At 42.0% G+C, this 22415-nt stretch overlaps 1 protein-coding gene across 1 annotated transcript in view; it reads right to left on the bottom strand.

Moving 5' to 3' along the window:
- Window positions 1–22415, bottom strand: part of SFI1 (SFI1 centrin binding protein) — an 80523-nt gene that overhangs the window by 53493 nt on the left and 4615 nt on the right. The window contains exons 2-5 of the mRNA XM_082668509.1: window positions 18447–18576; window positions 10226–10399; window positions 8681–8752; window positions 670–780 (exon numbers count right to left, since the gene is read on the bottom strand). Coding sequence (XP_082524635.1) covers window positions 670–780; window positions 8681–8752; window positions 10226–10399; window positions 18447–18544 — 455 coding nt within the window. The 5' untranslated portion in view covers window positions 18545–18576. The remainder of the gene's footprint in view (window positions 1–669; window positions 781–8680; window positions 8753–10225; window positions 10400–18446; window positions 18577–22415) is intronic.

Genomic DNA, 22415 nt, shown 5'->3' with positions numbered 1-22415 from the left:
TCAGATTTGTGGTTACCAGAGGCCGGGGTGGGTTGGGGGAGGCAGTCAAAAGGTACAAACTTCCAGTTATGAGACAAAGAGGTTCTAGGGATGTAATGTACAACATGATGACTACAGTTACCACTGCTGTATGATATATATGAAAGTTGTTAAGACAGTAAATCCTAGAAGTTCTCATTACAAGGAGCAAATTTTTTTCTTTTTTTTCCCCTTTTCTTTTTTTTTTGCGGTACGCGGGCCCCTCACCGTTGCGGCCTCTCCCGCTGCGGAGCACAGGCTCCGGACGCGCAGGCTCAGCGGCCATGGCTCATGGGCCCAGCCGCTCCGCGGCATGTGGGATTCTCCCGGACCGGGGCATGAACCCGTGTCCCCTGCATCGGCAGGTGGACTCCCAACCACTGTGCCACCAGGGAAGCCCTCCCCTTTTCTTTTTATTGTATCTATATGAGATGATAAACATTAGCTAAACTTATTGTGGTAATCATTTCATAATATGTAAGTCAAACCTTTATTCTGTACACCTGAAACTCATACAGTAATTAATATGTCAATTATATCTCAATAAAACCAGAAAAAAAATTTCTATCCTTCTGACCAGAAACATGCCAACAAGTAATTATTTGATAACGTGTATCAGTAAAATTAAAGTAATGTAACATGAAATCCTACCTATAGTGACAGTCAGCTCGAACACGGAGTTTCCACTCTCGATGGGAAACCCACCACTCTTCTTTCCATTCTTCAAAGACCTTCTGCAGAATTCTTTGCTCATAGTAAAACCTAGGGCAATGAAAAAAAAACCCAGAGAGACATAACTGACAATGTTGGAGCTGATATCTATTCCCAAATCACCATTTCATATGGCCATTGCTTTCTCATAGAAAGTGTGGTTCATTATTTGATAACACCAAAATAGATTAAAAATAGACATATTCAACTTTTTCAGATCAAAACTTTAGAACTACTTAAACTAGAAATGAGGCTAAGAACTTTTATACTCTAGATCTCACCAATTAAAGAGGTGAAAGTAAAAAAATCTGACTTTTCAAATACCATAAGTGAGTTGAGAATTAACATTCTCAATTTTTTTCATTCACCAGACTAAAAAATATATTTGATTAGTAAAAGATAGTAGCTACACTTCTCATTTACATACCCAGGAGATTAAAAGTTATAAAATAAGCAAATGTCTAATGATATTCCTAGGACTTAACAGAATATATTAGTTTAACTGAAATCTGACTAGCGGAGTTATAACAAGAGTAAAAGAGAAGAGAGAATAAGAAGGGAAAAAGCTATTAAGAAAGAAAGTAGCAGGGCAGTGAGACTGTGCTGATGCTAACAGGCATGGTCAAGAAGACTGGTAACTCAGGATCTCTGGCCTGTCAGTCACTCCAAATTTCTTTTCATGGTTCTGTAGGTTACTAACATGTCCTTCATCCTCACCCACTCACAGGTTTTAAAAAACTGGCTGGCAAAAATATACATAGAGAAATTCACCTCCCAATGTTTATTGCAGCACTATTTACAACAGCCAAGACATGGGACTTCCTGGTGGTCCAGTGGGTAGGGCTCTATGCTCCCAATGCAGGGGGCCTGGGTTTGATCCCTGGTTGGGGAATTAGATTCCACATGCTGCAACTAAAAGCCTGCATGCCGCAACAAAGATCCAGCATGCCGCAACTAAGACCCTTTGCAGCCTCAATAAATATTTTTAAAAACAAAAAAAACAATAGCCAAGACATGGAAGTAACCTAAATGTCCAATGACAGATGAATGGATAAAGAAGGTGTGGTACATAAATATACAATGGAATATAACTCAGCCATAAAAAAGAATGAAATAATGCCATTTGTAGCAACATGGATGGACCTGGAGATTACCATACTAAGTGAAGTAAGTCAGACAGAGAAAGACAAATAGCATATGATATCACTCATATGCAGAATCTAAAAAAAAAAAAAAAAAAAAAAGATACAAATGAACTTATCTACAAACAGAAACAGACTCACAGACTTAGAGAATGAACTTATGGTTACCGGGGGGAAGGCTGGGGGAGAAGAACAAACTGGGAATTTGGGATTGACTGCTGTATTTAAAATAGATAACCAGGGCTTCCCTGGTGGCGCAGTGGTTAAGAATCCGCCTGCCGGGCTTTCCTGGTGGCGCAGTGGTTGAGAGTCCACCTGCCGATGCAGGGGACATGGGTTCGTGCCCCGGTCCGGGAAGATCCCACATGCCGCGGAGCGGCTGGGCCCGTGAGCCATGGTCGCTGAGCCTGCGCGTCCGGAGCCTGTGCTCCGCAACGGGAGAGGCCACAACAGTGAGAGGCCCGCGTACTGCAGAAAACAAAAAAACAAACAAACAAGAGATGCCAACAAATTTTTGATGACAGAAAGCAGGCAGGTGAGTGGCAACTGAATCAACAGGTGAAAGAAGGCGGAGAACTAAGTGTTGGTGGGAGGAGAGTCGAGAGGCAAGGGGCTGGTGGCATGAACCCCAGAAAGGCATGGGAACAAGAGGTATCAGGAAGCAGGGAGCCCTGGGTGGAAATGAAAACACAGGATTGTTTGGAAGCCTGTGAGTAAGAAACAGTTAGGCCCTTGGATCCCATTATTCACCTGGGCAGACTCAGGCTTATCTCTGGAGAGGCTGAACCTGAGGGGCACTGGACTCTCCAACACCAGGCACAGCTCGGGAGACAGTCCTAAACTGAGAGTCTACATACTGAACAGTGAGACCCACATTCCCTCTCCTCTGCTTGCCGCCAAGCTTATAACCACCGCCCCCCGCCTCCACCCCACTCTACCCCAGAAGGAGTTTGAAGGACTCCTCTCCTCTGGGGAAAACTGATCAATGTAAGGGAAAAGGACTTCAGATACTGACAGATGGAGTTCCCCCAATGAAACTATCTGGTCTGCCTCAAAAGCCTAAAGGGAAACCCTCAGCTTACAAGTCCCTATACATACATTGAATGGGTATATAAGCTTCTAATATTAACTCTTAAATATGAGCAGACAATAAAAGGATCTCTTGACATTTGAGGAAAGACTACAACATGAGACAGTGAACAAAAGCACACAGGAAAAAGGAGCTTGGAAGAAACAGAGCAGTCAAAAACTTAGAAATAAATCATTACATTAACCTCAAAAAAATTATGAGCCTCCAGGATGTTATTTTTTTTAAAAAAGGACTATTCAGAGAACAAAAAAGAGCTCTTGGAAATTAAAACTATGATGGCAGAAATGAAAAAGAAAAGATCCATAGATAGGTAAAACAAAAAGGTGACTAGTCTATAGGCCACAGTAAGGACTCTGGCTTTTACTGTAAGCAGGATGGGAAGCTGCCCAAGGTCTGAGCCGAAGAGTGACGTGACTGGATTACTCAGACCGCCTGTGTGAAGAGACTGACTAAGGACAAGGCTCGGAGCAGGAGACCAGTGAGGAGGCTCCTGGAGTCATTCAGGGGAGACATGATGGCCCGGACCAGGGTGGTAGCAACTGGAGGTACTGAGAAGAGCTTGGAGTCTGAATCTATTTTGAAGGTTGAATCAACGTAATTTTGGCATTTGGCATTGCAATCGGGGAGTGAGGGAATAAGATACCAAGGATGACTCCTAGGTTTCTGACCCGAGTCCCTGGAAGGATGGGAGCTTCCTTTACTGGAGAGAGTAACACTCAGCAGGGAGGTCTGTGGGGAAGGTCTAGACTTTGGTTATGAACATACTGAGTTGTGACGTCTATTGGGCGCAGAGTGGAATGTCACGTGTGTAGCAGTCCAGGAAGAGGTCTGGGCTGGGTGTGTACCTTTGGGAATCATGGGATGAGGTTGACATGGTTGGGAGGTAGACAGAGAGGCAGTGCAAGGACTGGGGGTGGGATATTTAGATGAGGAGGAACCAACCAAAGAGAGTTAGAGGGGACAAAGAGGTGGAAGGGAAACAGAGAGAATGGTAACCTTGACGCTGGGAGAAGAAAGGGCTCCTTGAAGAAGGGAATGATGGGCTGTCTAATGCTTCTTGGTAAGTCAAGTGAGAGGAAATTTAAGAATTCACCACTGATTTTAGCAAATGTAGTGACCTTACAAAAGCAAAAACAATTTTGGTGGCATGATGGAATCAAAAGCCTCGTAGGATGGACTTGAGACTACAAAAAAGAGGTGCTGGAGAGGTTGGGGATGGCCAGGAAATGTAGAGGGAAGCAAAGAGATGGAGAGCTAGCTGCAGAAAGAAGTAGCATCAAAGAGACTTTTTTTCTTTCAGGATAGGAAAATAATAGCATTGTATGCTGGTACAAATGATCCAGTAAAGAGGGAAAAATTGATACAGAAGAGACAGAAAAAAAACTGCTAGTGTGATGGCCTGGAGTAGGCACAAGGGGAATGCAACGCAAAAGGATTTTGCCACAGATGCCACAGTTGGGAAAGCAGGTCATATGGCAATAGATGCTGGCGGTCAGTAGACTGAGTGATGGTCTCTTCTGTTACTTCTATTTTCTCAAGAAAATAGGAACCAAAGCCTTAACCAAGAATGACGAAAAATACTGATAAATTAAATACTATAAATGGACGTGACTGTTTTATCTACTTCCCAAATTAGCCAAGTAATTTTGTTCAGATCTTCTCTTCAGAAAAAGAGGTGATACTTCCTATTTAAGACTGCCTTACATATGGACACATACTGTATGTATTATTTTTGCCCTATTAATTCAGTGGTCATTTTGGTTCCATTTATTAATGATAAAACAACTCCAGTTTATAGAAGTTAAAACATTCTCCAAGCACATAAAGGTATTATTCTGAAGTTTCTGGTATGATATCATTCCCCTCTAACATTCCTAAAAGTGAGAAATAAATAATTCAATATGGAAAAAGACCAAAAAGAAAAAAAAAAAAAGCAAAGATTAATATGCCCAACTTTACCCAAAGTAACAAATAACCCACTTGATTTAAGAAGGGATTACAAGTTGAAACTGACCACCCCATCACAAATTTCAAAGTCAATGAAAACATAGTATCAGAATTACAATTCTGGTAGATACTTAGAGAAAAAATATTCTCACTCTCTCATTTTACAATGTGAGAAACTGAGGCCTAGAGCCGTAACTTAACCCCAGATCAAACCATTATCTAGGGTCTAGGTAAGAACCAAAATTCAGGTCTCCTAAAATCCAGTCCAGTATTCTTTCCTGCCACCATTCAAGAGCAAAGAAAGGAAAAAGAGTACAATGTGAATGCTCTAACAGTGAGGCAGACATCAGTCGTAGATACCCAACACCCACCGCCAAGCCTCTGCTTCCTCACCAGCATCCACTAGGAAGGCTGGAAAGGTTTCTCTCCCAGCCTCTTCAGAAGCTAAAGATGGCCAGTGACATAGCTCTGGCCAATGAGGCAGAAGCAGCTGAGGGTTTCTAGGAAAGTTTTGCCTTCCTGATAGAGACAGGTCCAGCTGACACCACCCTTCCTCCCCCTTCCTGTGTAAAGCTAGAACAGTCATCTTGCAACTATACAGTGTCATCTCTAAGGACAAAGGGCCAGTATACTAAGGATGGTAAACTGGAAAGGATCTAAAAGCCTGAGTCTCTGATGACATCACTAAACAGCTGAACCAATACCAACCTCCAAACTGTGAGAAAAAGCAAATCCCGATTTGTTTAAGCCATCGTCAGAATTTCTCTTACTTTGAGTCAAATGCATTTCTAACATAATCAGCGTTTCCCGAGTACTTGGAATATAAATAGATATTATTTGAAAAGAGGTTTCCAGTTAAATATGAGTCAAATATGAGTTTAACAAAATCAAGCAGGAAAAGGATTTGGGGAAGAGAGTGAAGGTGGCAACATAGTTTTTCAGTCTCTGAATCCCTACAAAACACACAGAGAAACCATGTAGCAAAACCAAAAACTCATGTATCTATTACAACAAAACTAGGTGACTAGGTATCCCTACAACCCCAAAATGCAAGCAGGTGAGGACAAATCACCCAGAGTCAAAAGACCACCATGGTATTAACATTTGTACAGAAGAAAGAAGGAGCGATGAAGGTGGTATCTGAGGAACCTGAGAACAGGAGAACCTGAATCAGTCAATAAGTAGTCACTGCAAAGTGCAGAGGCCCAACTTGAGACCAGAAGCTGAAACTGAGAGGAGTTTTGTTCTCTCCAAAACCAGGGCTCATGTAAGAGCTGAAGCTGCTGGAGCAGTCTGGCCCCAACAGTCTCAAAACCGACCTGACCTCAAAAACAGACAGGGCTTCATACTGAGGAGGAACTGCTGGGAGCAGAATAGAAACTGAGCAGGAGAAGGACAAGGAGACAGGAGGACAAGGAGGACAAGGACAAGAAGGACAAGGAGGATCAGACCAAGCGTGGTAGGGGAACAAGCCAGGATACCCCATAGAGCAAGCCGCCGCATCTGTGAACACCACGACAGAGACAGAAGAGGGAGCTCTGTGAAATTAGGAAAGCTTAACTAAACCTCACTTCACTCTAAAAGTTCAGAAAAATTAATATCATATAAAAGTGAGCAACAGAAAAGTAAATGAAGTAAAATCCTATACAAAGTTACTGTAGGGCTTCCCTGGTGGCGCAGTGGTTGAGAGTCTGCCTGCTGATGCAGGGGACGCGGGTTCATGCCCCAGATCCCACATGCCGCGGAGCGGCTGGGCCCGTGAGCCATGGCCGCTGAGCCTGCGCGTCCGGAGCCTATGCTCCGCAGCGGGAGAGGCCACAACAGTGAGAGGCCCGCGTACCACAAAAAAAAAAAAAAAAAAAAAAAAAAAGAAAGAAAAGGAGCAGAATAACAGGCCTATGGACAAAAAAATTATGCCAGAAAGATGTGCCCACAAAACAGGAAAATAAAAACAAAAACAAAACCCAAGAAAACCCTGTAACCTATCTCAAAATGAGCTAAGACGTTAAGAAAATAAACCCACACCCAGGCATACCATATTAAATCTTTGAATAATAAGTCTTCAAAAGAGCAACAATTAGATCAACATCTTACAAATGGAAGTCATAGAACAATGGAATATCTTCAAAATGCTGGGGGAAAAAACTGGCAATGTAGCCTAATATACCCAGTGAAATATCTTTCAAAACTGAAAGCGAAATAAAAACAATTTTAGACAATATCTGAGAGGATTCATCACAAGCAGACCTACTGTAAAGGAAATGTTCAGGAACATTTAAATGATAGAAAGAAAATCATCACAGATGGAAACCTGGAGATACAGGAAGAAACAAAGAACAAAAAGTGTAAACACATGAATAAATATAAATGAATACTGGCTGTGTAAAATGAGAGTAATAATGTTCTGCAGATTTTAAAATATAAACTGAATAAAGGGAATTCCCTGGCAGTCCAGTGGTTAAGATTCGGCGCTTTCACTGCTGTGGCCTGGATTCGATCCCCGGTTGGGGAACTAAGATCCTGTAAGCTGCATGGCCCAGCCAAAAAAAAAAATTTTTAATTTAATTTAAAAAAATAAACAATTAAAATACCTTACAATAAGGGCATATAAGTGGGGAGAGCGACAGGAGAGTTAAAGTGTTCGAAGAACCCTGCCTTGTTTGGGAAGAGGGCAAAAAGAAACAATTAACATTAGACCCCAGTAAGTTAAACAAACACATTATATTTGTTACGGTAGTCAGTAAAAGAAGGATAGAAGAGTATATAATTTCTAAGCTAACAGGGAGGAAGATAAATAAAATACTCAACTGAGTAAAAAAAAGAAAAACAAGAGTCTTCCGATAATGGCAAACTATGTTACTCCGATCAGTTCTCCCACTGAGAACAAGAAAAGACAAAAAAAAAAAAATTATTGAAGGCACGAAGAGCTACCAAGGCAGTAAAGAAGGGCAGGGCCAAGGTCCAGGGAAAGAAGGAAAAGCAGAGGGAGACTATGCCTCACCCCTGCAGCTGCGATGGGCTGTGGCCACATTGGGAGCCTCACTGATAAAGACACACGAAAAAGATGGGAAGAGCAAGGCCCTCCACAAGGTATACCAAGAAAAAATTTCAGAGAACACACACAGGCCAAATTTGCTTGAGAAACCTTGAATCAAGAGACCTTGATGTTCCAGATCAGGAAAGCCATACTGTCAGAAAAATGAAACAGGAAAGGGTATAGTAAGTGGAGAAGTGAAGGGTGAGAACCCGTAACATTTCAGTTTTTAAAAAACACTTACATTTTCAATGGCTGTCAGTTCTCTGAAACATTCCCTACACTGCCCCTTCTTTCTCTCCATCCCTCTGGCTTCCTGCACAGTGTCCCTGACCCCTTGCGATCAACTTAGGGCGCTGCAGCTAAAGCAATGTTAACCAAAACCCACAGCAGCAGGTGGTAGCCTAGAAAAAGTGAAGCTACCGGGCAGAGGGACTTACACTTGACTCAGTTTCACTCCTCTTGCCAATGCCAACTTTTTCCCCAGGTTCTGCCCTAGACCAAGTCAATCTGCCAGTCTCGCCAGGGACCTGAAAGAGCTCATTTACTTCTCCTGGGCAAACATTCATTCAAACTAGTATGTGTTAAGTTACCATTATATGATATACCTCCTGGAGGCTGGGGAGGAGCAGGGAAGGAATGCAACACATGCCATAGTAAAGGTTATATATGGGCTTAATACAAAACAAAATCCTAGAATGAACTCAACAGAAGTCCAGTGTTCTGAACTAATACTACCTGGCTTTAGAGGGAAATACTCTTCCAAAAGTCATTCGAATCCACAAATACAAGAACTTTCTGGCCATGCATCTGAAAGAAATGACATACACATTTTAAAACTGCATTTAGTTTATATCATCAATTTTCTGGAAAGGAGACGGAAACTTTAAGGTCCCAGGAAGTGGGATACTAGTATGAGTCAAAAGGTGAATCATATATAGATAATATTGCATCAAACAGAGCACAGGATGGGACAGATTTGTAAAGTTAACATCAAGCAGATTATTTTTAAAAAATACTTTCAGGGCTTCCCTGGTGGCGCAGTGGTTGAGAGTCTGCCTGCCGATGCAGGGGACACAGGTTCGTGCCCCGGTCCGGGAAGATCCCACATGCCGCAGAGCAGCCTCGCCCGTGAGCCATGGCCGCTGGGCCTGCGCGTCCAGAGCCTGTGCTCCGCAACGGCAGAGGCCACAACAGTGAGAGGCCCGCGTACGGCAAAAAAAGAAAAAAAAAAAAACAAAACTTTCAATATAAAGTATTTTGTTGATGAAGATTTCAGAGATGAGGGAAAGGAAGTACATGCTAGTGCTTTTGCTCATATTATTCTTCCTGCCTAAAACACCTGGCAAATGCCCACTTACCCACCAAGGCTCATCTTCAATGCTCACTCCTACATGAAGCCTTCCTGGACCTTCCCCAACCAAACAGAGCAAGTAGCTTGGTACTCTCAGACCCCGGCTCCAACCCCTAGTGTAACATTATGACACCAAATCCCAGGAAGCGGCTCGCAGGGTGCCTGTTGTTCCCTCTGCACTGTGAGCCCCTGAGAGCAGGGACCATGGCTCACAGTATCCCCAGCTAGCAAAGTGCCTGGAACACACAGAAAAAGTTGGCTTGTCTTGGCCAGTTGATCTCCAGGTTCAGCTTGGAATGCTCTTCCTCCTGCCCTTTACCTGGCTTTCTTACATTATCCTTCAGGACTTGGCTAAACTCCACCTCCTCCAGGAAGTCACTGCTGGCTACGCTGGCATGGCTCTTCTTGCCAGGTGGCCTATGGCACCACATCCTCCCTTCTCACAGCACTTACACTTCGCTGTTGTGGCTTGTTTAACAGTCTGCCAAGCCTACCTGATTTTACGCTTTCATGAGGTCTTGGACCAGGAATGTCTTATTCACTTTGTACGCTCAGCATCTAGCATAACACCTGGCTGGGTAGGCACCTGATAAATTTTTGTTGAATGAGTAAAAGGATACCTTTCAAAGACCTAATCAAGAGTAGCAGAAAATGATCATTTTCTTGGACTATGCTTAGACTTCTTCTGGAAGACTCTTTATAGCTTATACATTGTGGGGCACAACTGGAGACCATGAATGAAAACACTCAATGACAGATCTTACATCAGCAGATTCCTAAATATCTTGAACATTCTGCCATGAAGAACAGTCAGCAAGGTCTCCAATTAACTGAGATAAGAGAATAAGAATCATCCCCTCATTTTAACCAACAAGGGAGGACAATGGAAAAGTCACTGAGACAGGGGAGGGGAACCCTCGCAAGCTCACCTGATGCGCAGTTCTCTTAGCCGGCCCCTTCGGGTCCAGGCATATGAGGGATGATACTGTACAGGGTGCCTGGCCCTAGGTATCTCACTCCAGATCCCAGAAGAGGCAGAAGACTTCTTTTTGGACATTATCTTTGGAGAATAAGGTTTCTTAACTGCACCATCCCTTGAAGACCTTAAATTTGAGGAGTAAGGGAGAAAGGAGAGAATCAAATTATCTCTGCATGTGACGCAAATACTTTTTAACATACAAGTGAAATTAAACAGATAAGCTCATTGAGACGGAATGATAATAACTCCCCTTCAAGGACAATAAGCAGCCCAATCTCTGACAGAAATACCCACCCTATCTGGAGGTGGGTACTGCTGGCTCAGCTCTAAGCAGGAGCTATAGAGCTGGAGGGTACCTTGGAGTCCTAACACACTCTTTTTTAATGTGTCATTTAACGGGAATCATTTACAAATTGGAAACAGATTCCTTTACATAAAAAACTAGGAATGATTTTCAGATTGTGACAACTGTAACAATACACAACTACACACTTTTACTAAACACTAAACTTATGACTTTTAATTCCATTCCAGAAACATTAAGAGATCTTATTGGTATGAACACAAGATTTTTAAAAAATGTATGTCAGAGATCTGCCTGCAGGAAATACTTAGAGGCAACAACATTCCATCAGCAATAAGCAAACCGATAGCTCAAATATTGTTTCTAAAATACCATTGCCAACTAGTATTCCAAGTAATGGGTCCTAGGAAAGCCGTCTCTAAAAAAAATAAAATAAAACAAAACCAAATAAAATAAAATACCATTGCCAACTAAGAGGAAGCAGCAGTCCTTGGAAATATAGCTGACTTTTAGGTCTGAGACAAGGAAAATACAAGATGAGCCTGGAATATCTTAATGGGTCAAAAAGTAAAGAAATGATCAAAGAATGACAAGGGCGTGTGAAAAGGACACAGGAGCCAGCTTGAAAGGGCTCCCACTGGCCAAATCTGGGACAATTTCAGCAGTAATAGATTAAAACCCACCAAATAAAATACGAAATAAAATACGAATCCACAAAATACTGATATAAGTAAATAAATACATTAGGGAGAATGGAAAGCTCTACTTTGCAGTAGAATGCAATTAATAAACTTTTAGGAACCATCACAGTAGCAACTGATTCAGACAAGAATCATCAACGGATGTAAAAACAAGTGGGTGCTAGTTTGATGAGAAACAGGCTATTAATGTAATTTCAAAATATCTTGCCACAAGATACTTATTCATTTCTTTATAGTGGAGAAACCTGGCAGACATCATCTTAACCAAGTGATAAAAGTGAACATCAGGCTTCCCTGGTGGCGCAGTGGTTAAGAATCCGCCTGCCAGTGCAGGGGACATGGGTTCGAGCTCTGGTCCGGGAAGATACCACATGCTGCTGAGCCACTAAGCCTGTGCGCCACAACTACTGAGCCTGCGAGCCACAACTACTGAAGCCCGTGTGCCTAAAGCACATGCTCCGCAACAAGAGAAGCCACTGCAATGAGAAGCCGGCATACCACAACAAAGGGTAGGCCCCGCTCGCCGCAATTAGAGAAAGCCCGCACACAGCAACGAAGACCCAACACAGCCAAAAATAAATAATAAAAAAAAAAGAGCAGCCCCTGCTCGCCACAACTAGAGAAAGCCCACGCACAGCGACGAAGACCCAACGCAGCCAAAAATAAATTAAAAAAAAAAAAAGTTAACATCAATGGTAATAGGACCAAATATCCTGGTATTGATGCACTGAGAACACAGCATCACTTCTGCGAAATTCCTGCCAAAAATGCACAACCTGAGTTCAATCATGAAGAAACACTGAACAAACCCAAACTGAGAAATATGCATAAAAGGTAAGTGATCTGAACTCTTCAAAATGCTTAGGTCATGGAAGATAAGGAAATACTGAGAAATATTTCCAAATTAAAGGGGACTAAAAGTACAAAATGAACAAAAAGGGAAGTTTTTCTTACATTTTGTTTTCTTTTTGCTATAAATAACATTTTTGGAACAACTGGCTTCAACTTACTCTCAAGTGGTCCAGGGGAGGGGGGAAATACAGATATTTGATTCTCGTTATTTGCGATAAGTTCTATAAAGTCCATAAACACTGAGTTAGCGAATATACTGAACCATTGTCCCTAAGGGAAAATACATGGTTAGGTTCCTGCCAGCCTTCAAAAACATTCTCATCAACTAATCAATACAGAACCTTGTGGGCTTCCTTGGTGGCGCAGTGGTTGAGAGTCCGCCTGCCGATGCAGGGGACACGGGTTCATGCCCTGGTCCGGGAAGGTCCCACATGCCGCGGAGAGGCTGGGCCCGTGAGCCTTGGCCACTGAGCCTGCGCATCCGGAGCCTGTGCTCCTCAATGGAAGAGGCCACAACAGTGAGGGGCCCGCGTACTAGGAAAAAAAACAAACAAAACCTTGTTTTATGTGTACTTCTGTTTGAAGACACCTTATTTAATACATATAGTGAATCATTAAATTGAACTCACAGCCAACAGCCCTATAACTCATGCCTGAACAAAGCTCACCTAACATACACTTTCTTCTTAAGGTACATCACAGCGTTCCTGCACTTAAGAACACTAGACAGAACTTCAGCACTACGTTTGGGGGCCACTTTAAACAGCAAAACTGTCAACAAAAAGCACAAAACTGTGAAAACGTGGGACTACACAGACTGGGAAAAGGACCCTTGCTTAAAGTATGAGCTGAAACAAAAAGGCAGAACACTGCCTTGTTTGACCTCAGCTGGGAGCATGTGCATCAGTGAGTAAAATGTTTTGCCCCTCTGCACATGTCCACAAATGAAATGAAAATGCTGAGACAGACAGAGAGAGAGAGAGAGAAACAAACAGGCAGACAGACGAATGTGGTAAAATGTTAACAAGAGAATCTGGGAGAAGAAAGGTTCTTTGTCCTATTCTTGCAACTTTTCTCTAAATTTGAAATTATTTCAAAATAAAACTAACAAAAATTTTAAAAATAAGACTTCCATCCCACTCATTTTAAAATAAAAATGAAAGAGGCTCTAAAAAGTTAAGAGCCTATGAAACAGCAAATTGAGGGAAGGTGTGCGGGGACAGTGCCCTCTTGAAGCCCTGTTACATAATCAAATAGGTAGTCAGACTGGGAAGCCCATGCCTAAAAGTCCCTGCCCACTGCTCTCTCCTTTCATCAGACTCTGAGCACCTTCTCACCAGCTACTGAATCAGGCAGCAGATGAACTCTTTACAGCTCTGGAAATTTAAAGACCATAAAGATACCAACATTGGTGTAAGTCAGGTGGCTCCAGAAATCTAAGTTATTTTAACACCTAAAGGAAGAGATCACAAACTGAAACCACAGATTTGTCTATGTACATATGTGCCTGTTCCCCATCGCAAAACCTCATGATGATAGGGACCATTTTTATCTGCTAATATATACTGAGCCCCTAATATATTGCCAGGCACTCATAGTAGGTAGGCATATAAAATTTGTTAAATTGGTCTTCCCTGGTGGCACAGTGGTTAAGAATCCGCCTGCCAATGCAGGGGACACAGGTTAGAGCGCTGGTTCGGGAAGATCCCACACGCCGCGGGGCAACTAAGCCCGTGCGCCACAACTACTGAGCCTGCGCTCTAGAGCCCGTGAGCCATAACTACTAAGCCCGCGTGCCACAACTACTGAAGCCTGCATGCCTAGAGCCCGTGCTCCACAACAAGAGAAGCCACCACAACGAGAAGCCCGCACACCTCAACAAAGAGTAGCCCCCACTCGCCGCAACTAGAGAAAGTCCGTGTGCAGCAATGAGGACCCAATGCAGCCAAAAATAAAATAAAATAAAAATATATAAATATTTAAAAAATTGTTAAATTATGGAACAGAGGAAAGGCAGAATGATGGAAAGAAATATGAAACAGAAGGCATTTCAAAAACAATATCAGAATCCAAAAATCATGAAGAATGGGGGAGGAGAATAAAAACATAGGAATTCAATTTTTTTTTTTAATGTCAATGGGAGGACTGATTAGCCAAGAAATACAGAAAAATGGAAGTGAGGAGAAAGACAGAATTTGAAAATGTTCATCCAAAAGTGACAAGGGGGAAAGATGATAACTCTAATTTGAGGGACTTCCCTTGGTGGTCCAGTGGGTAAGACTCCACGCTCCCGATGCAGGGGGCCCAGGTTCGATCCCTGGTCAGAAAACTAGATCCTGCATGCACACTTCAACTAAGAGTTCGCATGCCGCAACTAAGATCCCACGTGCCGTGTCCCAGCACAGCCAAAATAAATAAATTAAAAAAACTAATTCGAAAAGATACATGTACCCCAATGTTCACAGCAGCACTATTTACAATAGTGAAGACATGGAAGCTACCTAAATGTGCATCGACAGACGAATGGATAGACAAGATGTGTATATTCCATATACACAATGGAGTATTACTCAGCCATAAAAAAGAATGAAATAATGCCATCTGCAGCAACATGGATGGACCTAGAGATTATCACATGAAGTGAAGTAAGTCAGACAAAGACAAATTTCATGTAATACACATATATGGAACCTAAAAAATGATACAAATGAACTTACAAAACAGAGACAGACTCACAGATATAGAAAACTTAGTTACCAAGTGAAAGGGGGGGGAGGGATAAATTAGGAGTTTGAGATTAACAGATACACACTACTATATATAAAATAAACAACAAGGACCTGCTGTATAGCACAGGGAACTACATTTAATGTCTTGTAATATCCTACAATGGAAAAGAATCTGAAATAGATATATATATGTATGACTGAATCACTTTGCTGTACACCTGAAACTAACACAACATTGTAAATCAACTATACTTCAATTTTTGAAAAATTAAGAAAAATTAGAAAAACAAAGAAGTGCCAAGGGGAAGGCATGCACTGACCAATTCATTTAACTGTTTACTTGGCAGGTGTATCCTGTAATGTTTGTTTATTCAATCAATATCAAGGACCTACTATACGCCCAGCAACATAGCAAGGCCAGGGGCTACGAAGACAAATATGTATTCAATGTGTTTCTCATGTCTTACAATGAGAAAATAAGACATTGATAGCTTACAGCAAGCATAGGACACTGACACACACCCAATATCTATAAAAGACAGTTTCTCAAGAGCTTATGGTGTATTGAGATGACAATGAGAATACCAATCGTTAAATGCTAAGAAAAAGGTAAATTTAGGGTGTTACGGGAACGTACACACTGGGTGGGAATAGGGCAGTCAGAAGAGGCTTCCTGGAGATCATATTAGAGTTGAGTTTGGAAATATGAGTAGAAATTAGCTGGGAGTAGGGAACTGGAAAGAGTTGGATGGGAATACTCGGCACATGCAATGTAGAAAGAAAGTTCACAGAGAGTCAAGGAACTCCAAGGAGTCCTATAGGACTCACAACAGGGGATCTCAGATTGCTTTACAGCAGAATACTTAGGGAATTCATTCCCTTCTCAAGGCTCCCCAACCTAAAGCCGCGGAGTATCTGAGGAAACAGAGCTTCATTTTAAGGCCATGGTTAATTTGCTTCAGAAGATGAAGTAAGGCAGGCCTGACGAGTACTCTGTGGATCGTTGGTAAACACTGTCAGGGTGTTGATTCAGCTTTCAAGGATGGATCCCTCTTCTGTGGGATCAGCAGGGGTAGGACCTCAGCAGCTGTGCTGGGAGCTCCATGTCCCACTTGATTAGAGCAGCAGAAGAAATTTGACTCACGCTGGATGAACCAGATTAATTCTCCCAGGACGGAATTTTGAGCTGAGACACAGTCTGAACAGGAGGTGGGGGGTGAAGCACAAAGATTGCACTGCTCAGGAGGAAGGGTCCAAACACTGCTGAATAGGTCTCTCCAGCTACCTGGCTTCCACCTTGTCCAAGACCTAGTCGATTCTATAAAAAACTTCTGTATGTTAGTTAGGATCCTAGGTTTCAAGCAATAGGAACCCAACTCAAATTAGCTGCTGCTAGTATAACAACAGGAGCCCTTCAGCAAAATTGATAACCTTTTAGCTAAAACCAAGAAAAAAGAGAGAAAAGACACAGATCACCAAAAGTAGGAATGAAAGAAAGGACATTATCATTGACCCTTCATAAATTAAAAGAATTATAAAGGAATACTATGAACTTTATGCCAACAAATTAGACAACTTAGAGAAAATGAATACATTCCCAGAAAAACACAAATCACAAAAACTGACTAGAGAATAAATAGAAACTCTGAATAGATCTATAACAAGAATTGAATTAGTAACTATAAATTTTCCTAAAAACAAAAGTCCAGATCTTGATAGCTTAATTGATGAGTTCTATCAGACATTTAAAAAATAAATGATGGGGACTTCCCTGGTGGCGCAGTGGTTAAGAATCTGTGGGAGGGAGGGAGACGCAAGAGGGAAGAGATATGGGAACATATGTATATGTATAACTAACTGATTCACTTTGTTATAAAGCAGAAACTAACACACCATTGTAAAGCAATTATACCCCAATAAAGATGTTTAAAAAAAAAATTAATTAATTAAATAAATGATACCAGTACTCTATAAACTCTTCCAGAAACAAAAGTGGTCAGAACACTTCTAGAATCATTCTTTTAGGCCAGTATCACACCCGGATGCCAAAAGCAGACAAAAATATGACACACACACAAAATATAGACCAATATCCCTTGTGGCTATAAACACAGAAATGATCAAAAAATATTAGCAAACCAAATCCAACATACAAAAACCATATAACAAATACTATGACCAAGTTGGATTTATCTTAGGAATACAAAGCTAGTTTAACATCTGAAAATCGATTACTGTAATACACCTTACTAGTAGAAAAAAGGACAAAAACCATATGATCATTTCAGTAGATGCCAAATAAATATTTGACAAAACCCAACACCAGTCATGATAAAAACTCTCAAGGGTCCCAAAAGAAAACAGATGACATACTAAACACAGGATAATTTGAGGATGGCATATTAACAAAGGCATGGGTGTAGACGAACCACTAGGGAAAGTGCAGGAACCTCAAGCTGGCGAAAGCGAAGGCAGTACCACCTCTAGGCCCAAAGGGATAAAAGAGAATAATCACTAGAATCCAGGAGAGTCATACAAAGTCTGCTACCTTATGAGGTACTGTGGGCTTCAGCAGAGGGACACAGCCAACCCAAGGCATCTTGCAAGGAGGGAGCCAAGGGGATAAATAGTCTGGCCTCACTCTCCTCTCTCCCTCCTCACTATCTCCTGACAGAGCACCTCTTTGGCCAAATCCAATGGGAAGCACTGGATACACGAGTGGAGATTAGATCTGGATGGTTATATTGAAGACAGCCAGCACAAAGAGGTAATTCCCTAGCTCACGTACTTCAGAAGAATTCTGAACCAGAGACTCAAGGACTAGAACCGGTGTCTCAAATTGTTAGCTCTTCCTGCTTCTCTCAGTGTGCTGACCTGCGTAACTCCTACAGTATAGGGTCCCCTATTGCCTATGCAGGGTGGAGACTGAAACAGCTGCTACAGCAACCCATTAGGTAGGTCTCTCTCTCTCTCTCTCTAATGCCTGTCTCGGCCTTAGAGGAGAACTTCTGATTGGCCCCATGCAGTCACATGCACATCCCTGAACCAATCCCTCTTAGGGGGCGGGATACTCATGAAGGGCCAGCTGCAAGTCACAGGCCCGCCACTGTGAGTCTGAGGTTTGTTAGTAAACTGCAGTCTCCTTCTTGTAAACTCCCTCCTTTTTCCTAGGCGAGCCATAGTTGGGAGTCTCCTATTTGGAATCAAAAGAACCTCAAAGCAGGCTGAAAGCAATCATAATCAAAAGTAGGAGAAAGATATACTAGCTAGCCTCGATGTTATAACTTCTCGGGAAAATCATCCTTATTTCAGCTCAAAGTCAAAATTTCAATGACAGATATCTCCACACACTCAAAATGGATTTTGACTGTAACATAAAGTATGAAATGTGCATTATACGCTATACTCTAGATAAGAAACCCAAAATACCAACAAAAAACTGTTACCCAAAATTCCTATCTCACTACCCATGATTTAGGAAAAAACTACTTTTAAAAAATTTATTATTTTCACACACAAAATATTTACAGGCTTTTATATGGGCCATAGTTTCAGTTATCTTTTTTGTCAAGTCCCATCACTCACCTGGAATCAACCTTCCTCTCCATTCTCCGCTTAATCCCTTTTTGATGAAAATTCAACCAGTGGCTTGATACACACTTCTCAGTGAGCAGATTCTTCATGAATCAAAAAGTCTTTTATCTTCCTCTTCTAACTATAAGAAAAAGTAGAATGAGAGTAATTTACCTGAAGCCTCTAAGGAGCCACATTCCTCAACAGCTACACATCAGCTTCTAGTCTCCTGCACCTCCTTCTTAATTCAACAATAGATGAACATGGGAAGTCACTGATTTTTTTTTTTTCTGGGCCTCACTGAGTGGCTTGCAGGATCTTGGTTCCCCGACCAGAGATGGAACCCTTGCCCTCAGCAGTGGAAGCGTGGGAGTCCTATCCACTGGACCTCCAAGGAATTCCTGGGAAGTCGCTGATTTAAAAACAAAATTTTTCATTGCATTTTTAAAAGTTATTTTCTAAGAAACAAAACTGAGAGGAGAGTGAGCCATACTAAAAAGGTTATGACTGACTCACCCATCCTGTTCAGGTGATGCTCCAAGACCTTCAACTTCCCTTCATAAGAACACCAGGAGAGGCCAAGATTTCCTATTCCCCCCCACTCCAAGATTAATATTTATGGTTGTCAATGTTATCTATAAGAATCTTCAGGCAGTTTTTGATCAGTGTACAGTTTTCATTTTCATTTAGTGATAAAGTCTACCAATAATATTCATTATGAACTTAATAAATAACATAGTTTTTATTTATTTCTTAGTACAAAGAATAGCAATGTTGTAGGTTGAATTGTGCCCCCCAGAAAGATATATTGAAGTCCTAACCCCTAGTACCTATGAATGTGACCTTGTTTGGAAACAGCCTTTGCAGATGTAATTATATATAAGTTAGGATGAGGTCTTACTGGAATAGGGTGGACTCTTAATCCAATAATGATTGGCGTTTTTATAAAAAGAGGAGAAGAGACAGAGGGACAGATACACACAGAGAGGAGAATGCCATGTGAAGACACAGACACACAAGGAGAACAGCATATTATGATGAAAGCTGAAACTGGAGTAATGGATCTACAAGCCAAGGAACACCAAGGACTGTTGGCAACACCAGAAGCTAGAGAAAGGCACAGAACAGATCCTTCCCCAGAGCATTCAGAAAGAGGATGGCCCTGCCTACATCTTGATTCCAGAACTATCAGACAATAAGTTTGTTGTTTTAAGCCTCCCAGGTTGTGGGTTTTGTTACAGCAGCCTTTGGAAACTAACATTAAGTAGTAAAACAAAAGAGGAAAATTTAAGTATGTGGTGGAGGAAAGCTAACAAACAGGGTGGACATGTCCCGTGTTGAGTAACTGTGATGCATTCATGAGACATTAATTCTAAAAGAATGAAATTACCCTTTATAATCAAGGTCACATATTTCAATGACAATCAGATAAGGAATCAGCCAGAAAAGAGAGTTTATCCATACAAAATGAATAGTCCTTATTGAGCTCAAACCTATGTCCTAGTCTTTCCGGTACTACATTCCAAGTAACAAAAGTCACAATTAGTGACTATTTCTGTAAATAAATTAAACTGAAAGATGATTCAAATAGAGATTTTTTTGGTGTGAAATATTGCTATAATAAATGGGTCACTGCCTTAGGTTTAATAATGATGCTATGGAATGTTTTCTGCAGTCAAAGACTCCTTTGACACTCTGTGCCAACATTCTAATTACTTTACATATCTGCCTTCCCTATTAGGATATAAATTCCAGGGACTTCCCTGTTGGCACAGTGGTTAAGAATCTGCCTGCCAATGTAGGGGACACGGGTTTGAGCCCTGGTCCGGGAAGATACCACATGCTGCAGAGCAACTAAGCCCATGTGCCACAACTACCGAGCCTGTGCCCTAGAGCCCGCGAGCCACAACTACTGAGCCCACATGCCACAACTACTGAAGCCCATGCGCCTAGAGCCCATGCCCCACGACAAGCCACTGCAATGAGAAGCCCGTGCACCACAACATAGTCCCTGCTCGCTGCAACTAGAGAAACCCCACGCGCAGCAACGAAGACCCAACGCAAAAAAAATTTTTTTTTAAATTTTTAATAAAGAATATAAATTCCATGAAAACAGGAGCCGTATCTGATCTCCTCATTACTGTATTTTCAGGACCTAAAACACTGTCTGGAAAACTAACAGGTGAGATACATAAATACTGGAAAGATCAGGACATAAGTTTGATCTCAGTAAGGACTTGTATGAATATGAACTTATGTCTGAGTTGGAATATACATAATGATAACCAAATATAAAAGACAGCCCAAGAAAAACAAAAATCATTAGGTGTGGACTCCAAGGTAAACCTACAGACTGACCTCCTAAGATGACAGTAAAGGATAAAAGGGTATAAACCATAAGGTCCAAGAGATGGGAGAAGAGATCACAGGAAATGAAAGATTTCCACAAATTTTTGCAACAACTAGGAAGAAAATTAACTGGCCTAACAGATTTGAAGAAGCGAAAACCTACAGAGTGGGATACCAAAGAGAAGCAGGCCAAAAGAATTCCCGAAGCGCTCAGAGCTAGAAGGAACAAGGAAAGGCGTTCAGAACTGAAGCCACAGGCCACAAATGAGGGGACTGAATGTAAGTCTATTTGGTGAGCATTTGGGGCCCCTAGTCTCTTCCCCAACCCTGCTAGGTAGGGTATCCAGCTCCCTCCCCCCAGCCTCCATTCAGAATTCTGGCAGCTACACTTCTTGGCTCCCAATCAGAAGACTGGAAGAGTCTTCTCAAAAGTAGATAAGACTTGGGCTTCCCTGGTGGCGCAGTGGTTGAGAGTCCGCCTGCCGATGCAGTGGACACGGGTTCATGCCCTGGATCCCACATGCCGCAGAGCGGCTGGGCCCGTGAGCCATGGCCGCTGAGCCTGCGCGACTGGAGCCTGTGCTCCGCAACGGGAAAGGCCACGATAGTGAGAGGCCCGCGTACCGCAAAAAAAAAAAAAAAGTAGATAAGACTTAACAGACTTTGAAATAAAGACATCTGTGCCCCACCTCCATCAATGAAAAGGCAGGCTTGCCCCTAGAGAAAAGCGCACAAACTGACAAGTGGGCTCAGACACTGGAAGCTTCCGATTAATTTCTCAGTTGCTGATACTCAAGTATGAACAGACAGTCAAGAATCACAAGACATTTGGAAATGACCTCCAACAAAAAAGAATGAAACCAAAATATGGGATTTCCCTGGTGGTTCACTGGTTAAGACGCTCCGCTTCAAATGCAGGGGGAATGGGTTTGATCCCTGGTTGGGGAACTAAGGTCCCGCATGCCACGCAGTGCAGCCAAAAATTTTTTTAAAAAAAGAAAGAATGAAACCAAAACAAAGGAATCCTGAGGAAGCGCCACTACTTGTGATGTATTCCTGCCAAAAACTTGAAACTAAATATCATCAAGCGTCATCTAGAACTAAGTACCATCCTACAAAAAATACAAGGGACAAATAAAAATGACTTTAAAATCAGCAAAATCAATGATGTAGGAAACTTTACAGGACAAACGACTCAGTTCTTTCAATAAACTGCTAAGGAAAGATAGGAAAACTTATACATTAAAAGAGACTTAAGATGCTTATTGGGACTTCCCTGGTGGCGCAGTGGTTAAGAATCTGCCTGCCAATGCAGGGGACACGGGTTCAATCCCTGGTCCAAGAAGATCCCACATGCCGCGGAGCAACTAAGCCTGCGAGCCACAACTACTGAGCCTGCGCTCTAGAGCCCGTGAGCCACACCTACTGAGCCCGCGTGCCTAAAGACCATGCTCCACAACAAGAGAAGCCACCTCTTGCTGCAACAACAGAAAAGCCCATGTGCAGCAACGAAGACCCAATGCAGCCAAAAAAATAATAATTTAAAAAAATAAAAATTAAGAAAATCATAATTAAAAAATTATTTTTAAAAGGATGGTTATCGGGCTTCCCTGGTGGCGCAGTGGTTGAGAG

Source organism: Grampus griseus (genome assembly GCF_964374135.1).
Source record: "Grampus griseus genome assembly, chromosome: 12".
Classification (NCBI taxonomy): Eukaryota; Metazoa; Chordata; class Mammalia; order Artiodactyla; family Delphinidae; genus Grampus; species Grampus griseus.
Note: the sequence above shows the minus strand (reverse complement) of the source record. Positions and strands in the feature narration are given on the sequence as shown.